General features: G+C 46.1%; 1 protein-coding gene across 4 annotated transcripts in view; it reads right to left on the bottom strand.

Annotated features, from left to right (window-relative positions):
- Positions 1–20,639, bottom strand: part of OPA1 (OPA1 mitochondrial dynamin like GTPase) — a 91,776-nt gene that overhangs the window by 59,532 nt on the left and 11,605 nt on the right. For 2 of the 4 annotated variants that reach the window (XM_075938292.2, XM_075938291.2), the window contains 2 exons: positions 11,615–11,725; positions 400–453 (listed from right to left, as the gene is read on the bottom strand). In XM_075938292.2, coding sequence (XP_075794407.2) covers positions 400–453; positions 11,615–11,725 — 165 coding nt within the window. The remainder of the gene's footprint in view (positions 1–399; positions 454–11,614; positions 11,726–20,639) is intronic. The other 2 variants (XM_075938294.2, XM_075938293.2) reach the window with 1 other exon arrangement.

A 20,639-nucleotide genomic window follows, 5' to 3' on the forward strand; every position in this document is an offset into this window, starting at 1 on the left:
TCTGCTGCAAAAACTTGCCATCTAGACAAAGCCTCAGACCCCCGAGCTTGATCATCTAATTCACTTTAAGAGCTTTTTGTCTCTCCTAGAAATGCCATTTAATAGATTAAGAGATTCAAATGTCATTTTACCATATATAATCCCATTTCCCATGTATAGCAAAAGCATGCTAAGGAAGCAATCATTAAAAATATCAACACATCAAAATATCAAAAACGGTAAATAAAAACCGCTGCCCAATTAAGGAAGGAATTAAAGGCTTCTTCTCCAGCCATAATTTTTTTAAAAATTCCTTCAATTTCTGCAAGATGTCTTACATTTTCAGTCCATTTTGTTCAGTGATTTCAGTTTTGCACACACGGTGCTCTGATTTTAGGCCCTTTTTACTAGACTACATACCTGAGTGTGCAGAAGTTCTTCTTGAAGCTGATCAATCTTCTCCTTGTCAGAGACCTATAATGTTAAGAAACAATCATAGCCACTGCTTGGTTAAACAGCACAAATGTTTAGTTTATCCTCAGGATGCAACTGAATCCCAAACCAGAAGCTTTACTGAACATAAAATAACTGATTTAGCATGCCTTTTGAGTCAAATCAAGTTCTTAAATCAAATCATTTGGGATGGAAGGTGGCTAAAAGTTCCGTCCAGAGCAGGAAAATCCTATCAAACGAAGTCTAAATCTTTGTTCAAGCCAATATAAAAATTATCGCCTTCAGGACCAAATACTGAGAAATTGGGCTTAATGATAAACAAAATTCAGTAGCTTCCTCAGAGAATCTCCCCTCCACCAACGGATTAATAAAGTCAGGTAGCCAAACTGTCTGGGCCTTACTTTATTTTTTTAAGGGATTCTAAAGGTGCAAACACTAACTTGTATCAATTTGGTTCCAACACGATTTTCCACTAGGTATGCCAAAACACAAAATCTTTCTAAACTATCAGCATCCTCTAGATTGCACAGTGGCTTTTTGTTTGGTGTTTATATTTAAAATGCATGAACGCCAGAGGCTAGGCATCACATTCTTATTTGTGTCTTGCACACAACTGAGCACCACATGAATTTATTTATGTAGCCAAATGTAACAGGAACAATGTATTCTGCAAATAGTATTAAGTATATTTTACTGTTCTATTATTTTCATTTTTCAGTATGGAATCTTGATGGGATGCTTTACATTACCATACATAGTCACACAGACAATAGTAAAAAGTAGGAAACAACGCCGAAGAGTGATCAGAATGTAAAATTTATCAGTAGACAATGACCTGAAGTCTGATCCTACTATAGCTGTGAAAACATGAAGGGATTTTTAGTTAAATCCTTTCAAAAATGAAACTGTAAAATAAAGTAGCTCTTAAAAAAAGATAGGAAAATCAGATGTTCAAAACAACTTTTACATCTGTTTCTTCAAAAACATGCATACTGAGCTTGTGACTTTGTAATACTGAAATAGGCTTTTATGCAAGTCTTTTAAAAATAATGTAGAGCCTAAAGGACAATCAAGAAGAAATGATTCATGAAAAGTTAATGAAATAATTATAGCAATATAAAGAAATTCAACTCAACTTTAAATGAAGTCACTAACAATTCAAGCAAATTAGATTAAAGTCAAGGGAGTGAATCAACTCAATGCATGGATGAGATGTTTACAGGACATAAACCAACGCAGTCACGCCAATTCATAGTAACTGTTGGCCAATTAACAATTCCCAGTTCTTCGTGGCACTTGGTTTGTGGGAGTTACTTAACCTACAAGCGTCACATGAGTATGCATTTAATTTGCAAAAGGCAATGACAAATTACAATTCTCCCTCCATCCCATTGTTTTCTTATTCATGAGCTGATCCTTGAAGCAGTGAAGATGACGTGTTGGAAGTGGGCCACCTTCTGTTTCTACCATGGACCAGCAGCAAGGGGAACATGTTCTCTTAGCATCCCAATGCAAGAGAACGAAGAAGAGTTCTGCCACAGGGATGGTGGCCTGATGCCTTTAGCCCCCCCTCCCCCCCACACACACCCCACACACTTTCCATTTAAAGTATGTATATAGAGGTGAGCACTAGGATGTGAAAGGTTAACTGGTAAGCACCACCCTAAACAGATAACGCTTACTGGCTCCCGTTAACTAGTAACCAGTGGGGGCTGGAGCAGCTCCCTGCCCATCGCAGACAGGAGGCTGCTCCAGCCCCACAGAGGACAAGGGCTACTCTAGTGTGGGCTGCAAGCTGGCAGAGCTAGAGCCAGCACCAGTGCAGGGCTGGAGGTGGGAGCCCCATGGGGAGGGGGCTGTTCCAGCTGGCTCGTAGCCGTTCCCAGCTTGGATCCCACTATAGTCGTTTAACCAGTTAAACGTTAAGTTAACCCAATATTTAACCAGTTCATTGATTAATGGGGATTTTACATCCCTAGTGTGAGCACCACCCACCCAAACAGAAAGCACCCCAGAGATACGACAGGGCAGACAGGGATAAGAAGCGAAGAAAAGAGGACAGACACAAAAAAGGGAATACAGACAATGTTTCTGGGCTATGCAAACATCCAAAGAACAGCTATGTCCCTCTTCTCATAAGCATTTCCTGGGGGATTGAGAAATCTAGACAAACATTCCACATCCTCTCCCCCAAAATGATTACTGAAAACGTTTAAAGAATACAAGGAAATATTACAACGCTCTCAAAGAATGCTCTAACGCAGCCCTCAAAGTGGGGCATGACTCTTTTCTCCACTAACGGCACTGTACCCTTCAGGAGAAGGTGGGTAGATAATGCGCTAACTTCTCTTCTCAGAAGAGCAGGGATTGTGGTAGCCTTAATCTAGTTCCTAGAAAGCAGCCCTCTAATAATGTGCCACAAAACAGAGCAGGAAAATACCCAGCAGTGTGACCCTTCTAGCAGTAACGTACAGACAAGTGAACTACGTCAGAACTAAGGGCATGTCTACACTACACACCTAAATCGACCTATGTTAGGTCAACTTATAGCCACTGCAATAATTACTGCAGGGGGCTGATGTCCACGCTACCCTCCTTCTGTTGGTGGCGAGAGTCCCCACCAGGCAGGCTTCCACTGACTGAATGGGGCCGGGGAGAGCAAGAGCCAAGGCTCTCAGCTTGACCCCTAGGCTTCTTGCCTCAGGGACCATGGGGGTTTACATAGGCTTCTCGGCTTCCAGAGCAGGGAGCTTGCAGGCAGCAGCCCAGCTGGGAGTGGGAAGCCAGTTTCTAGTTGCCTGGCTTTCTTGTCAACAAGACAGCCATAGCTGATGGAAGTAACAGTGTCCACCCAGACGTTGCGTCGCCTAACTACACCAACTGGAGCTCTACACCTCTCGTGGAGGCGGAGTCATGTCAGCGTAGTTGGACACCTAGGGTGTGTCTAGACTACAGGGTTGTGTCAACAAAAGTGGACTTTTGTCGACAAAACTAAACCTGCGTCTACACTACCGCTGAGTTCTGTCGACAATGTCGACAGAACTCAGCAGTTTTGTCGATGCTAGTAAACATAATTTTACGAGGAATAACGCCTTTTGTCGACAGAGTTCTGTCAACAGAAGGCGTTATTGCATCTTGTGACGGCACGTTGGGGGTTCCCCGTCTCCTGCACCCCGAAATGGCACAAACAGACTGCACCAGCCAGTGGAATTGAGGGTGGTTTATTGCTCCTCCAGCACAGCGCAGCACAGATGTAATCTGGTCACAGGAACTGGGCTAGGATGCCTCAGGCCCCCTTGAGATGGGGGAGACTGGGCCCCTAAACTCCAGCTCCTCTCCCTAGGCTGTCTCATCCATGCCCTCCGACAGCCAGCAACCAACTCCCTAACTTCCAGCCCTGCCCCCCAGCCAAGGCAGCATTCCACCTTCCTTTGTTCCTCTCCATGGGGGGTGTCTGGCCACTGGTTTGCATAGTGACTCATCCTGTTTTGCTGGGTCGTGGTACCCACAGCAGCCAGTGGGGGTTCCCCCAGAGCCAGCAGCATAGAAACCAGCCAGGTACCCCCACTACGTCACAGTTCTCCCCCCTCCGAGAGCGAACTGAGCAGGGTCACTCCGCTCGTGACCTAGGGAAGTTCGGGTCCTCTGCGTGGGAACCCGCCCTGGGGACATGGGTGCTCCCCTTGACTCGGGCCGGCCGTGGCGAGGCCCCACATGAATTGGCTTCCCTCTGTCCACTCGCCGCCCCGCTCCAGGGCGACTGGCACAGGCCTGTCCTCGGGGGTCACACCCACCCTTCCGCTGGCCTTGATCTCTGGCCGGGGTCTCTCGGGCCAGGGCCATGAGCCCAGCGAGCCTTCTCTGGACAGCCAGGGCGGCTTCCACCCCCGATGCTCCATCCAGGGAGGACTTCCCCTCCCATAACTCTCTCAGCAAGCCCAGAGGGTCCTCTATCTGGGGTAGAGACCCCCAAGCCGCGTTCCTCCTGTCTTGGGCCTTCCCGCCCCTCTGGCAGGAGTCACAGGACCGGCAGTACCGCTGCACGGCTGTAAAGATTCCCGGCCAATAGAAGTGCTGGAGCAGCTTCAGCCGGGTGCTCCGGATCCCCCGGTGGCCCCCAACGGGGACATCGTGGGCCAAATACAGCAGCTTGAGGCGATACTTTCGGGGGACGACCAGCTGCCGCTGGACACCCCATGCCCTCGCCTTCCTGGGGGGGAGCCACTCACGGAACAGGAGCCCACGCTCCCGCAGGAATCTCTCCTGGCCACCTCTCCCCCGGGGCTGAGCTGCACGGAGGCCAGCCTGGTCCCTCAGCCTCTGCAAGGAGGGGTCTGCCTGCACCTCAGACTGGAATTCAGCTGCTGAGGCAGGGATCGGGACCTGTCCCCCACCTCTGCCTAGGTCCGGAGTCCCAGCCTGGCTGGACCCCGTGTCCACTGGGATGGGACCCTGAGGACGCTGCCAGGAGTCCTTCCCTGGACCCACGTTGTCAGCCCCCCGCTGGCTCTGGCTCCGGGTAGTGACTAGAGCCCGCTGGGATTCATGGGGCCACTCCTCTAGGTCGTTCCCCATCAGCACCTCGGTGGGCAAGTGCGGGTGCACCCCCACTTCCTTGAGGCCTTCCTTCGCCCCCCATTTCAGATGCACCCTGGCTACAGGCACCTTAAACGGGGACCCGTCTATGCCCTTCAGGGTCAGCTGCGCGTGGGGTAGTATCCGCTCCTGGGCCACTATGTCAGATCGGGCCAGAGTCACCTCCGCCCCCGTGTCCCAGAAGCCCGTCACCTTCCTACCATCCACCTCCAGGGGTATGAGGCACTCGCTCCGCAGGGGCCGTCCTGCCCCCACCCGGTACACGGAGGAATCCGCCTCCTGAGAATCAGACCTCCCAGGGGAGGTGCACTGAGCATCCTTCCCCTCTCTCTGAGCTGAGGTTTGCCTGCCAGCCCCTGCCTCTGGGGCAGCCTGCCCTTCCTCCCGCCCCAGCCAGTTAACCCTGGACAGTCCCCGGTCCTGGGACCTGGTGCACTGAGCCCTCTTGTGGCCTTTTTGCCCACAGCGATGGCAAGTTAGGCTTTGGGCTGTCTCTGTCCAGGCCCTGGCTGGTTCTCTGGGGTGCAGACGACCTGTTCCTTGGTCTCGCCCCGTAGTTGACTCCCTCCGTCGCTCAGCCGAGATCCGGTCTCTGCGCGGTTCCCTTTCTCTCCGGGACTCCCGTTCACACCCAGACCGGCTCTCCGTGAACTCATCCGCCAGTCTCCCGGCCTCCTGGGGGTTCTCTGGTCTCCGGTCCTTGAGCCACAGCCTCAGTTTGGGTGGGCACGCTTCATAGAACTGCTCCATCATGACCAGCTTGAGCAGCTCCTCTGCGGTCTGGGCTCCAACTCCAGACACCCACTTGCGGCAGTATTGCGCCAGGCGGGAGGCCAGGTCCACATAGGTCTCCCGTGGCCCTTTCTGTACCCCCCGGAACTTCTTCCTGTATATCTCGGGGGTCAGCCCGAACTTGTGCAGCAGGGCCTCCTTGACTCGGTTGTAATCCCCTGGCTGTAGGTCCTCCAGCTGACTGAGCACTCCGGCCGCCTCCTGGCTCAGTGCGGGGATGAGCTCCTGCAGCCAGTCAGCTGGGGGAACCCGTTGCAGTCCACAGGCCCTCTCAAAGGAGCTGAGGAACCCGTCTATGTCACCCATGTCCTTCAATTGGGCCACCACGAGCCTCTCCAAGTGGCTGGCAGCCCTGGGACCTTGGGGCCCATCCGCACTTGGCGCAGCCGGTGCCCCGCCGGTTCTCCGCTCTGCCATGGCCAGCTCATGCTGTCGCTGCCTCTCTCGATCTTGGCGCTCCTTCTCTCGGTCCTCTACTTCCAATTCCCTGATCCGCAGCTGGATCTCCAGCCGCCGCAGCTCCGCTGGGCTGGCCCCTGCCCTAGATGGGCTACGGCTTGCAGGCCTCCCGGGAGACGCTGTCTCATCTCTCCGTTGGGTTCCAGCGCTCCTCCCCCTCTCTGAGCCTGACACACTCTCAGGGGGGGTCTGGCTGCTTCCCCTGGGGACAAGATCCTGGCCCTGTGGCTGGTCATTCTCTTCCAGCTGGGTAATCAGCTGGGCCTTGGTTGCTTTCCGCACAGGCAAGCCCCTCTCTCTGCACAGCCCCACCAGCTCTGCCTTCAAGAGTCGGGCGTAGGCCATCTGCCCGCTGGGCCCCTCGGTGCAGACTCACCAGTCCAGTGCTGCAGCGCCCCACGATTCCCAGGAACCGCTTCGCTCTGTCTCCAGCACGCCTGGCTCCAGGGCTCTTGCTTCTACTGCGCCTTGTCGCTTGCCGCTGGGAGCTTCATCCACGGGGTGCAGTGCATCCCACTTCTGACACCAGTGTGACGGCACGTTGGGGGTTCCCCGTCTCCTGCACCCCGAAATGGCACAAACAGACTGCACCAGCCAGTGGAATTGAGGGTGGTTTATTGCTCCTCCAGCACAGCGCAGCACAGATGTAATCTGGTCACAGGAACTGGGCTAGGATGCCTCAGGCCCCCTTGAGATGGGGGAGACTGGGCCCCTAAACTCCAGCTCCTCTCCCTAGGCTGTCTCATCCATGCCCTCCGACAGCCAGCAACCAACTCCCTAACTTCCAGCCCTGCCCCCCAGCCAAGGCAGCATTCCACCTTCCTTTGTTCCTCTCCATGGGGGGTGTCTGGCCACTGGTTTGCATAGTGACTCATCCTGTTTTGCTGGGTCGTGGTACCCACAGCAGCCAGTGGGGGTTCCCCCAGAGCCAGCAGCATAGAAACCAGCCAGGTACCCCCACTACGTCAGCAGTTTTGTCGATGCTAGTAAACATAATTTTACGAGGAATAACGCCTTTTGTCGACAGAGTTCTGTCAACAGAAGGCGTTATTGCATCTAAACTGTCCTTTGCGTCTACACTGCCATGTCGACAAAGCAGCTTGCTTTGTCGACAAAACTGAATGTAGTCTAGACGCTCTTTGTTGACAGAAGCTTTGTCGACAGTATCTGTCGACAAAACTTCTGTCAACAAAAGCCTGTAGTCTAGACGTACCCCATCATTGGTGAGACCAGGCTGTAGCACACACACTGACACAATCAGGTCAGCTTACATCCACCTCACTGTGGTACTGGCCAGGCCTCAGGGGCACCCGCAGAGGAGCACAGTGAAATATGCAGCTCCACTGACTTCCCACTGAACCGGAGCGTCACTGATTTCAATGGACCTGCTCAAGTGTTCCACTGGTCTGGAAGGTCTGTGTCACCACGGTCACTTTGAACATTTCATTCACAACAATACTCCCAAGCATTTCAACTCTGCTCATTGATGCAGTACTGGGCAGCAAGCTACAGAGTAATAAATGGCCACCCATGCCTGATGATAATTGACATGACAAAAGAAACTGTCGACTTTTTTACCAAACATACATGGCTATTTACGACTCGTTTTAGAACAGATTTCAATTGTTGCATGGATAGAAATGTTTGATGTTCCATTTCATCCAAAAAGCCATAGACAACACCACGACTACCATCCCACAGGGCCAGATAGGGATCTAAGCGGTATGTCTGAAAAGCCTCAGAAGGCACTTATCTGCATCTTTAGGCAAATAAGTGCCTGTAAAAATCTGTGTCTGAGTCACTGACATGCGATCACAGAACAATGACAAACCATGGACATCTCACACTCATACATTCAGAGCTAGAACAATTCTCACTGGCATCACTGAAAACGTCAGTGCACAGAGAGATGCAGCCATGGGTTCTTGCGATACAACACACCCCCTCAGGTAAATACAGTATTTGTTAAGTGGGTAATAATAGTCTACAAGGAAAGAATTACAAGTATATGAAGGGATTAAAAATGAGAGATGGAGTTATAAATTTGCATCTAAAATAGACAATCTATATTATATAAAGAGTCTAGACTGAAGATCAGGGCTGTGCAAAATATAGCCCAGGGGCCGGATCAGGCCTGCCAAGCCACCAGATCCAGCCTGTGGACACAGCGGGGGACATCAGGCAGACTCCCTGCTCGTCCTGTGCCCCACTTGCACGGCTCAGAAAAGCAGCTGTGGCAGCCGTTTCTCTTTCAGCTGTAAGCCCTAGAGGGAGGAGTGGTGCTTCACTGGCAGCTCCTGCCCCCAGCACAATCCCATTGGATGATTTCTGGGCAATGAGAGCTGCCCATCTGAAGAACAGGCAGCGAGCAGTGCACCCTCCCCACTACCCTCAGGCATAGTCTCCATCGCACATGGTCCCTGCAGCCTATGAGAGGGCGGGACAGCAGGGAAGCGGTCCAATAACCCTACAGGGCTGCTGCCAGGAGTCACCCAGGTAAGTCTCCCAGACAGAGCCTTCCTCTGGCACCCCAGGCTCACTCTCCCCTCAACCCTCTGCCCCCTCACTCCTCCCCCCCACTCAACACAAGCCAAACCCTCTGTCTCCCTCCTGAGCCCATATCTCCCAGACCCTGCACCTCAATCCCCTGCCCAAGGTCACAACTCAAATCCCTGCACCCCCTACTGCACTCCAATCCCCTGTCCCAGGTCACAACCCCCTCCTGTCCTAGGTCCCAACCCATACCCCCGCATCCCAAACCAGTGCCCCAGGTCACAACTACTTCCTTCACCCAAGCTCTCAGACACCACACCACCCTTGTGCACCCCAATCCCTTACCCTAAGCTCCCTTCTACACCCAACTTCCATCCCAGATGCTGTACCTTCTCCATCAGTATCATGGAAGAATGGGGCCCTCAATCACTTTCTAAAATCTTGGAGTGGACCCCCCATCAAAAATTATTTTATATCATTGTTAGGAGGATTTGTAGACCATGGCACTGGTAAGTCCTTCTGCTGCTTGATTTGTTTATTCTGCATTCTGACAATGCCAATGAAATATTAAAGTAACAGGAATATTCAAGCTTAGAGGAATGGAAATGAAACAAAATCATATTTTTAAGTCGATAGGAAACAGATAATCTTGCAAAATAAAAGCAGACCAAGTTGAGCCTGGTATAAGTGGGAGCAACTTGGCAGATTTCAGTGGGAATCGCACCTGTTTCTACCAAGACACAGTTTGGCCCTATGACTGGAATCTTTAAATTTTATCATTTTAAGGTGTGTACTGCAAGAGCTCTGTTTACTCAGCCATTCAATTTTTCACAACAAATGGGTTAGTTGCAGCAAAATAAAATGCATCACCATTCCTTGCCACTGGCATGCATCAAAGTACACACATCCAGGTGATAGCCCTGCAAGTAGCCTGCCTCTTACTGAGACACATCGAAATGTGTTTGCCAAATAGCTTTGATATTTCTACAAGGCATGTGATGCTCAAGCATCTTGGACACAAATTTAAGACTTTCCCTTATGGGACTGTAAATCATTTACTGCTAGAGACATACTTTTTTTCCTGCAATTCCGAGGCCATGGGATTAGTAGCAAGAAAACGCTAATGATGGTGAATTGTCTGTAAGAATAGATTCATCCTCTCTGTGCTAGGTCCTTAGAAGATGGAGCTTTTAAATATCAATTACTGCATTCCCTTTCCAGCAGCCGTAAGGTTTCATAGATCCAACACTACACAAATAGGAACTCTTCTTAATAGCCTTTTTAAAAAGTGGGAATTACACTTGGAAAAGTTCTAGAATGTAGTCCCCTTCAGCACAAGTCAATTTAATGCATTGCACTCGAGACAAAAATCCTACCCAGCTCTGTCTTAAATACAGACACTGCGTGCAACCTGACAAAAGACTGAAGGAGTCACTCTTAATACGCAAAGGAATCCGTAAACTAACAAGCCGGTTTAGTATGCTGAAGGTATCTCTGGTCTTTTGCCAGCAACACTGCTCTGGACGGGAAGTAGGAAGGACTATGTAGCCTACCATGGGACAAATTCGGCTCAGAGTAGTCAGACTCCAGTGCATTACTCTTCCAGCATCTTTATTACAGATCATTAAGTGCCTCACTGAGGGCAGGACTGGCCAATTGTCTCTAAAATCCAATGTTACATTACCTAGATGAGAGAATACCTCTCGCCCCTTCACTACTCATCTGTCCTACAGTTGTACAGAGGAGGAGGAAGGGCAGTTCTTGAACTGCAACGTGGAATGGAATGTTTGCTTAACATTCAACAGTAGCTTGAAAAAGGGCGGTAGATTTTAAACTTCTTCAAGCCCTTTGGTGCAAATCAAACACTTAACTTCAGACAATGTTACGCACGGAACTTTAAGTCTTTCCCATCTCTCTCAGATACAACCACAGAGGCAGCCTGCTGAAGGCGTGTATCTAGTGATTAGTTCAAAAGCTATGGAACTATGGAAATTCAGAAGGAACTGTAGGCTCTATGGACACGGAAACTAGAGATAACTTTGTTTTCAAAGTCACAGAAGCAGTAAAGAATTACACTAGCTACAAAAATTAGCTCTGAAGAAATCTAGACTACTAAAATCATCTCAATCTAGTAGGTAGTATGCCAGTAGCATTCTAATGCTAAAAAATTACTCCAGCGCCTAGTAAAACAATGGAGAGATGACCAACAGCCTAGCTACACAAAATCAGCTACTGAGATATATTTATTAGGTTTGTATTTACAAATACGAAACTTTGCCCACTGACAAGCCTACTAATTTTGTCATGGGGAATTTTTATCATTGCAACTATATTGGGGAATTCAATTACTACAGTTTCATCCTAACACAATGTTACAGGTTGCTTTACACAGCATTATCACTCCACTGGGAATAAACTGAACTAGGCTGTCTGAAGTATCCTTTTAAAAAACTGCATCTGATGTCAGAATTGGAAAGCTAAATCAGCATTTGCTCAGCTTGAGACTGACTTGGATTCTTTGTTTTCCCTAAATCCAATTTCTAGAAATACAGTAACTTAAAACACAAGTCAATTTAGAAGTAAACCAAGGTTTCAGAAGCAGAAGCTAAATTACTTGTGAGACTGCCCCCCCCCCCCGGATATCCCCAATCATTTAATGGCACCCCAATTAGAGCAACTGGAAGCAGGACCAATTTAGCACCACGTGCTCTTGCAAAAAGATTTTTGTAACAATCATTTCAGCCTGTGATCACATTAAAATGAGCTGCTTCCACACCGAGTGAAGGCAGCTGAAGTGCTTGGTTAGTGCGAATATAGTACATAGCGCCCTTTGAACCATCACCTTTCGCTTCTGCTGGGAGGAGCCCGTGCTATATTGGCCAGCGGCTCTGCGTGCTTCCTCTTCATGCTGCTGGATTTGCTGTTGTAATAGAATGAGCTCACCAAGCAGGCCCTGCCATGAGTTTACAACAAGGAGAAGGAAGGGAAAAATTGGGGGTGGAAGGAAAACAATGTTAAACCAAGGAGTGTTACATAAAAACAGATGAAAAAGACAGGACTGAATGGGTCACTTCAAACAAAAAACGGAAACCTAATTGCAATTACTATCCAGCTGGGACTGGAAACAACTAGCCAGCCTATAAGTCATGTAGCACAACAAACAGGCTCCATTTTAGAATTAAAATAGATTTTTAAACAGTGTCCAAATCCTAAAAAAAGGTTTAAATTAGCCTTGGTTAGAGAGAATTTGTGGAGATTTTCAGCACCTCATCCTCAATTATTCACTTCATGATATTTGAAAACACTTTTGATTTTTTAAAAACAAGGCAAAGAAGAAAGTTTAACAAAAAAAATCTGACGTTTGGATTAGGGTTGTTAAATTCAGATCAACTAATCGAATAGTCGATGGAATCTGCACCGATTATTTGATTAGTCGATAAGGGCGCCTCTGCCTTTGAAATGTAGCAACAGCTCCACCAGTTCTTGCCACGTTTCAAAGACAGAAGTGCCTCGGGAGCACAGGGCCAGTGAGGACTCAAGCAGGCCCCTGCTGGCCCGGTGCTCCCCGTGTGCTTCGCTTCTGAAATGTACTAGAGGCCCCTGGGGCTCTTGTTTAGTTCAAAAGCAGGGAGCACAAGGCCAGCGGGGGACTGCTTGAGGCCCCCGCTCACCCCATGCTCCCCGCAGCACTTCTGCTTTTGAAATGCAGCAAGAGCCCCACTTTTGCTACATTTCAAAGACAAAAGCGCCACCAGTTCCCTGCTGCGCACTGCCCTGACACCTCTACAGAGACAGTGCTGGGGGAACTGGCTTCTAAGCCAGCTCCTCCCTGCACTGGCTATTGCTCCCCCCCTCACCTTGCTGTCTCTCTCTGACAGAGGCAGCAAGGGGGCGGGGAGCAACTAGTCGAGTCACTAGTCAACTAGTCACTTACATCCCCAGTTTGGATGCTCTTCCAAAGTTGTACACAGAGCCATATGTGTAACAGTTAAAACGCTCAACTTCATTAAGAATAAACAAAGGTTTTTTTTTTATTCTTACCTACCTCAGCTGCATGGATAGTGTATCAAAAGAGGATTTGCCCTGATGCACCACCTCCAAACTTGAAGGAATGAAAGACTTAAAAAAGAATATTTAGGGGGAGAGAGAGAGAGAGAGCGAGCTCTCTTCCTCTCTATAGCAGCTTGGCAATGTCTAAACAAACTTCATAGTTCCTCTTACCCATTGCAAAAATATGACATGCTTAATAACTTCAACTTACTTTCTAGTTTCTCCATGGACAAAGTGCCTAAATTGCTTTTGTCCAATTATCCTATAAATGTGTCTTTAAAAACTCATATTTTTTCAGAATAGTGTGTAAATTAATTTTTACTGAATTTCTCATACAACCAGTTTTAAAAGTTGGAGATTAATATTAAATATATTAACATATTTAAAAAACATTAAGAAGTCTTTGAACGATATTCTGCTCTACATGTTCATTTAATGAAAACATTTAATAGGATTATCCATTTCAAAATATATAGTGTTAAAAATCAAACTTCTGACATTTGAGGCTTGTTTTTAAAGAAAAACAATTTAGTTCTTCAGAGCTCATGTATCAAACACACACACTATATATATATTTTCACAGCACCAAAAACCCACGTACATAGGCATGTACACATAAGTAAAGGCATACACTATATGGATGGATACAAAAATTGAACAGACACTGTCGAACAGGATACAGTGCAAATAAGATTTTTTTTTTTTTAAAGATTTATCAATCTTTGTAGGAAGAGAAAGATTCTCATATTTATATTGCAATAAACATAAAGGGAAGATGTTGTTTTGTTTTGTGTGTGTTTGTTTTTAAAATCTCTGCACTGCTGGAAAAAAATCAAAAGCATCGTGCTAATGCATGAGAACCAGAAATTAAACCAATCCATCAAGTTTCACTGTCCATGAGCAAAAAAGCTAACAAATAAAAATGACGCCAGTTTCTAGAATTCGGCTAAGTAACACTGTCATAGCTAATGAGAAAGGAATTTCTCAAAATGACTTGACAGTGTCCCTTTAAAAATTACGGTAAGGGTCAGGACAAACAAAAGGATGGACCTATGGAATGTAAGCTGCTGTTGAAGCCTTTAGTATTTAAACAGGCACAGCATATCGTGTAACACTGTTCCACATTATCAAACGTAGTTTTTGTTGACTTTATGATTACTTGCAGTAATATGTTCTCTGGGCTTAATGTTCCCTGGGGAACTAAGAAAAAAGCTTCTGAGGGTATGTAATTGTCTTTAATACAGTGTCGGAGCACAAATGGTGGCAGTGTGAGGAACAAGGGTACTTTAACTGCTTTTCCTTGGTTTATCGTCAGAGCCATAGCAGTATTACATACATTTCCTCTGGCTTTTTCTTTTCTTTAATGACAGCATTGAATTTGAAAGAAAATTCTCTGAATGCCATAATGGCACACACAAGAACCATGTTGGCATAGACAACAAAAGCAAACAATGGTTACTTACCCTACAGGAACAGAGGCTCTTCGAGAGGGTGTGGCCTGTGAGAGTCCCCCTGTCGGTGTGCATGCTCTTCTTGAGCACAAGTTTGGGGTCTTTGGAACAGCGGTGTCCTTAGGAACCACACACGCGCACACACCCTGAGTCTCCTTGTGCTCCCTTGTGAGGGTATAAAAGGTGGAGGAGCTGCAACCCCCCCCCCCCCAGTGGCCTACAATCCACACCCTATCTCTGCTGAAAACTCCAGAAGTGGGCCAGGCGGGAAGGCAGCTGTGAGAGCCACGCACACGAAAACATTTCAAAGAAACCGTTATTACAGGATAAGTAACTGTTCTCTTTTGAATGCACCTCAGGGTAGGCCTCACTGTATTTGACTGGCAACCACCACCAGATGGGGGAAAATTAGGAGTTTCAGCAACATCCGTCAAGCAGCGATGGCAGTACTGCACTCCCAACCTTGGCATCCGAACTTTTGGCTAGATCCAAGCACAGTTTAACAAAGGTCAATGGTTGGGTGGAATGTGACTAGAAGAATGGGTTTTCAATGAAGGTGTTTGTAAATAAGCTACAGAAAGCACGAACAGAAGTGGGCTGGACAGTGCTAGGTTTCAGCTCAAGGCCACGGGCAGTAGGAGAGAATGGAGAGAGGATCTGCGTCTTTCCACCCTTTATGTCCTCACACAGGAATATGGTGAAGTCCCAGAGCACCTGCATGGCTCAGACAGGCACTGATATCCAAGACTAACGTTGCATGCACACCTAGAGGGGCATCTACACTGACAGACACATGCTCAAAGAACCATCTCTCCTTCCACTGACCTTGCCATTGTTTTCTCCTAACAAAGTTAACCACCACTAAAAAGTAAAATTCTATTAAAAATAACAGAATTTTACTCAGTGAAACCACCATGAATGATTATATAAAGCTATTCATGGGATTTTGCATGAGAAGACACTGAATTAATTATTAAAATGCCACTTCTGTTATAAAGATCAATAGTTTTATCCATTTGCTGATGAAGTACAAATCGCACAGAAGGAATGCACAATCACATGAAATGATGACAAACTACTGTATAGGTTACAACTTTTACAAATGATTGCTTTTCATAACACAAAAGTAATTAGTTTACATTAACAGATGTATTTCTCAACTTACTCTATCAGGTTTTAGTTATATAGGGTCAAATTTTCAAAAGAACTTTAATGGCATAGGAGCCTTGGCCTATAGACACTTAAGTTTATGCAGGATGCAGTCCTAACACATGTGCTTAACTTTACTCCCCTGAGTACAGCAGAAACTCAGAGTTATGAACACTAGGGGTACTAAGGGAATGTCTCCACTACAGGGAGATCAACATTGCAGCAACTGATCCACAGGAGGTTGATTTAGCGAGTCTAGTGGAGACTCACTAAATTGACCGCAGATCGCTCTCCAATTGATTCCAGTACGAGAAGCATAGGTAAGTCAACCGGAGAGTTTCTCCCATCAACCCAGCAGAGTGTACACACTGCAGTAAGTTGACCTAAGCTATGTTGACCCCAGCTACTTTATTTACATAGCTGGAATTACATAACTTAGGCTGACTTAACCCTGTACAGTACACCTGACTTAACTGACTAGTCAACCACACACCTCTTTTGGAACTGGAAGTATGCAATCAAGTAGCAGCAGAGTAAAAATCCAAATAAAGGACAGTACAGGTTGAACCTCTGTAAACTGGGACTCTTGTCCTGGACCATCCATGGTCCTGCCAGAGCAGAGAGAGTCCAGATGGAGGGCTGGTGCCTAGGAGCCCTGCGGACTGGCAGGGTTGTGGGCTGCTGCCAGTAGGGCCAGGAGCCTAGATCCCTGCAGCAGGGCAGCCAGGCATGCCCCAGCAGGGCTGCTCATCTAGGCTGCCCAGCACACCACCCCTGCCGCAGGGCTGCCTGGCGGGGCTGGAGCCTGGCACGCCACAGTGAGGCTGGCCAGTGAGGCAGGAGCCTAGTGCACTGCGAGCTAGGCTGCCCAGCATGGCAGGCAAGTGGGAGGCAGAGACCAGCAGGGCAACAGAGCCTGTAACTGGTCCAGCCACCAGGGGAGGGAGTGTGGTAGGAGAGAGCCAGATACGACCTTTTCTGGTCTAGCAAAATCCCTCATCTGGGACTGGTCAGGTCCTGAGAGTGCCAGGCCAGGGAGGTCCAACCTGTAGTGCATACTGTTACAAAAATACAGGGAAAGTTAAAAAGGCAAGAAAAGTGTTTCTGGACTTGTTTCATTTGAATTAGGATAGTTAAAAGCAGCCTTTTTCTTCTGCATTAAAACGTTTCAAAGCTGTGTCATCTCACTGTTCAATTGTAAACTTTTGAGAGAACCAGTGTAACATTTTGTTCTGAGTTACAAACATTTCAGAATTACAAATAAGCTCTATTCCCAAGGTGTTCATACCTCTTCAAGTTCCTCAATGGGGCTATTCGTGATGGTGAAGCACACACACCAATCTTTTGCAGGATCAGGGCCTATGATAGATAATGGGATTCTGGCTTCTTTATATCATCTAAGAGCTTTTGAAAACTGTACCCACAGAGCCTAATGAGAGAAGACTTATATCAGGGATGTTAAAATGTGCTTATTTATGCAATTTCATTGTGTAACCACTGACATTTTCAGCAGTTACACATTTACATGGGGAGGGGGCAGCAGACGGCTCTCACGGAGTCACCTGTTCCCTCTTGCTGCCTTTGCAGAGGCAGCAGCAGAGGGAGTGGGGAGGGAGGCTGCTCCCCAGGAGCCGGTGCGCACACAAGTTGGTTTGAAATCCAGTTCCCTGTGTGCACTGTCTCTTGCCTTCCCCCACCCCCTGCACAGCTGCTTCTGATACAGAGGTAGCAGCATTGGGTGAGATGGCTGCGTGTAACCGTGCACATTAACGTTACAGGCTCACATCCCTAATCCATACATTAAGTTGAGATCTCTGACCAGAAAAAGATTGACCAAAAGTTGCCAGAGCAAACTACTTCATAGTGTAAATCAGAAGTCACTGTACTTCTTAAAATAATTAATACAACAATAAAATCAAAATCACCGTAAGACTGACAACATATCAGACCTATATAATTTGAAATGGTAAGCCTTTGAAAACAAATTTAGAGAAATCAGCAACAGTAACTTCAGAGCTGTGCTCTCTGGAAAGATGGAGTCATGAGAACAAGAATACGTTAATGCAGAACCAAGGAAGTAACCAACGTCAGGGACTTCTGTATTAAGGTATGCATACTACTTCTTACTCTTTAACATAGCCTAATATTGGCTTGAAATGAACAACCCAATGCTGATCAGAAATGGAATGTACAGTATGAAGAAAAGTCATCTAACCCACTGTGCAGAAAACAAAACATTTTGGTTGTCAATGACCCAAGTTGCTATGCTAGCCTCATTATCCAATTCATCAGTGAAAGTCAAGCTTCAATCACAGTCTTAAGACCAACATCAAGTCCTGAACAGCCAGGATACCTTTAACTCTTCGTTTTGAGGAGTCATTCCCTGACAGTAAGAAAGTTATTCCATTAGCAGAGCTGCTGGATAGAATTAATATAGTTAAGGCAGAATTAACTTTAAGAGGCCCACAGACTTAATCAGAGGCCTGTTTTCCACAATACAGCCATGAGCTGTGTGTATAACAAAGCTCTTTGGTTACAAAGGCATGAAAAAAAAAAAAAGGAGAGGGTTTCCTCTTTGTCCCAGTCAATTTAGTCCTCGGAATGCAAAACGAGGTCGAAGATGCATAGGACAAGGTGAACAAGAAAATGGAATAAGAATTATTCCACTGCCCACAGGGTATAAAGAAAGGAAAGAGCAGGCAGAGGCAATTATGAGATAAACAAATTATTGCTAACTCACTAAAGAGGGTCTGTGGTACAGTAACAGCCATTACTGGACACCTGATTTCTAATTCTAAGGCTTCCATAAAACCTTCATTTCACTAAATAAAAGGATAGCCATTGACTTCTGTGGCAATTGTAGCAGGCCCATAAGCAGCAAATTCAAGTCTAGAAATGCTTTCTTGTGACCGTAATATTGCTTACCATCCAAATACTCCCACAGTGAATGCCACAGACAAGCCAATCTCCAATCAAAGATTTGTAGACTCCTCTTTCTCTGTTTTCATATTCCCAGTAATACAGAATTCAGCGTAGCCAGTTACAAACATAGGTGAAGAAAATCTTCATATGAAGAGAAGATCCTTGGATGAATTTTCACTAGGAATTCAGATGAGTGGCCATAGCATTTTGTCTGACTAGGGGGCAGTTAGTCATTCAAAGATAAGTGGGGCTTCCACTAAAAGTTATGAAAGAATGAAACACCTTCTTAAAATTGATTTATTATAAAACTACTTATTGCCTCTGTTTTATGACTTGATCTTTGCATTTGGAAATCAAGCTTAGTGAGCATTCATTACATGTGTGGTACTCAACAAAATATAGACAAAAGCAAGTAATTTGGCTTAGCCTCATAAATGAGTTGTACGACAACAGTTAAGAACTTCGCTTCACAGTCCAAGCGGAAAACACTTCAACTTTTGAACTGAAAACGCCTTTCATAAGCAATCTTTCAAGGCAGACAAATCTATTCAAAAAAAGATCAGCCCCTGGATGATCGAGATAAGGAACACTCAAAGACGATAAAGTCATTGCAGAGAAACTAAATTATTTTTTTCCTTCAGTCTTCACGGTTCAGGATGTCAGGGAGATTTCCAAACCGGAGTCATTCTTTTTAGGTGACAAATCTGAGGAATTGTCCCACACTAAGGGGTCATTACAGGAGGTTTTGGAACAAATTGATAAACTGAACCGTAACAAGTCACCGGGACCAGGTGGCATTCACTGAAGAGTTCTGAAAGAACCCAAATGGGAAACTGTGGAACTTAACTGTGGTTTGTAACTGATCCTTTAAATGGGCTTCTATGCCTACTGACTGGAAGATAGCTAATGTGCTGCCAATATTTAAGAAGGGCTCTAACGGTGATCCTGGCAAGTACATACTGGTAAGTCTAATGTCAGTACCGGGCAAATTAGTTGAAACTATAATAAAGAATAAAATTGTCAGACACATGGATGAATTTAATTTGTTTGGGGAAAGTCAACATGGTTTCTGTAAAGAGAAATCCTGTCTTACTAATCAGCTAGAGTTCTTTGAGGGGGTTAAACAAGTATGTTGGCAAGGGGGATCCAGTAGCTATAGTATACTTAGATTTCCAGAAAGCCTTTGACAAGGTCCCTCACCAAAGTAAAGTAAGTTGTCATGGGATAAGAAGGAAGGTCCTTTCACAGATTGATAACTGGTTAAAAGACAGGAAACAAAAGGCAGGAATAAATGGTGAGAATAGAGAGAGGTAACTAGTGGTGTTTCCCAAGGGGTCCGTACTGGGGCCATTCCTATACAACCTATTTATAAGTGATCTGGACAAAGGGGTAAACTATGAGGTGGCAAAATTTGCAGATGATACTAAAATGCTACAGATAGTTAAGACCAAAGCAGACTGTGAAGAGCTTAAAAAAAGATCTCACAAAACTAAGTGATTGGGCAACAAAATGGCAAATAAAATTTAATGCTGATAAATGTAAAGTAATGCACATGGGAAAAAATAATCCCAGCTATACATACAATATGATGGGGACTAATTTAGCTATGCCGACGCAAGAGAGATCTTGGAGTCACTGTGGATAGTTCTCTGAAAATATCCACTCAATGTGCAGCAGCAGTCAAAAAAGCAAATACAATGCTAGGAATAATGTTAAAAGGGATAGAAAATAAAGACAGAATATATCTTATTGCCTCTATACAAAACCATGGTACACTCACATCTTGAATACTGCGTACAGACGTGGTCACCTCATCTCAAAAAAAGATATATTGGCATTGGAAATGGTTTAGAGAAGGGCAACAAAAACCATTAGGGCTTTGGAATGGGTCCTATATGAAGAGAGATTAAAAAGACTTGGACTTTGCAGTTTAGAAAAGAGGAGACTAAGGAGGGATATGATAGAGGTCTAATAAAATCATGACTGGTATAGAAAAAGCGAGTAAGGAAAAGTTATTTATTTGTTCCCATAACCGAAGACCTAGGGGTCACCAAATGAAATTAACAGGTAGCAGGTTTAAAACAAACCAACAAAAGGACGTTTTTCTTCAAGCAGTGCACAGTCAGCTTGTGGAACTCCTTGCCAGAGGATATTGTGAAGGCCAGGACTTTAACAGGGCTCAAAAAAAAGCTAGATAGATTCATGGAGGTTGGGTCCATCAATGGCTACTAGCCAAGATGGGTAGGAATGGTGTCCCTAGCCTCTGTTTGTCTAGAAAAAGGGTGACAGGAGAGG

Source organism: Pelodiscus sinensis, chromosome 10 (genome assembly GCF_052426305.1).
Source record: "Pelodiscus sinensis isolate ZL-2025 chromosome 10, ASM5242630v1, whole genome shotgun sequence".
In the NCBI taxonomy this organism is placed as follows: domain Eukaryota; kingdom Metazoa; phylum Chordata; order Testudines; family Trionychidae; genus Pelodiscus; species Pelodiscus sinensis.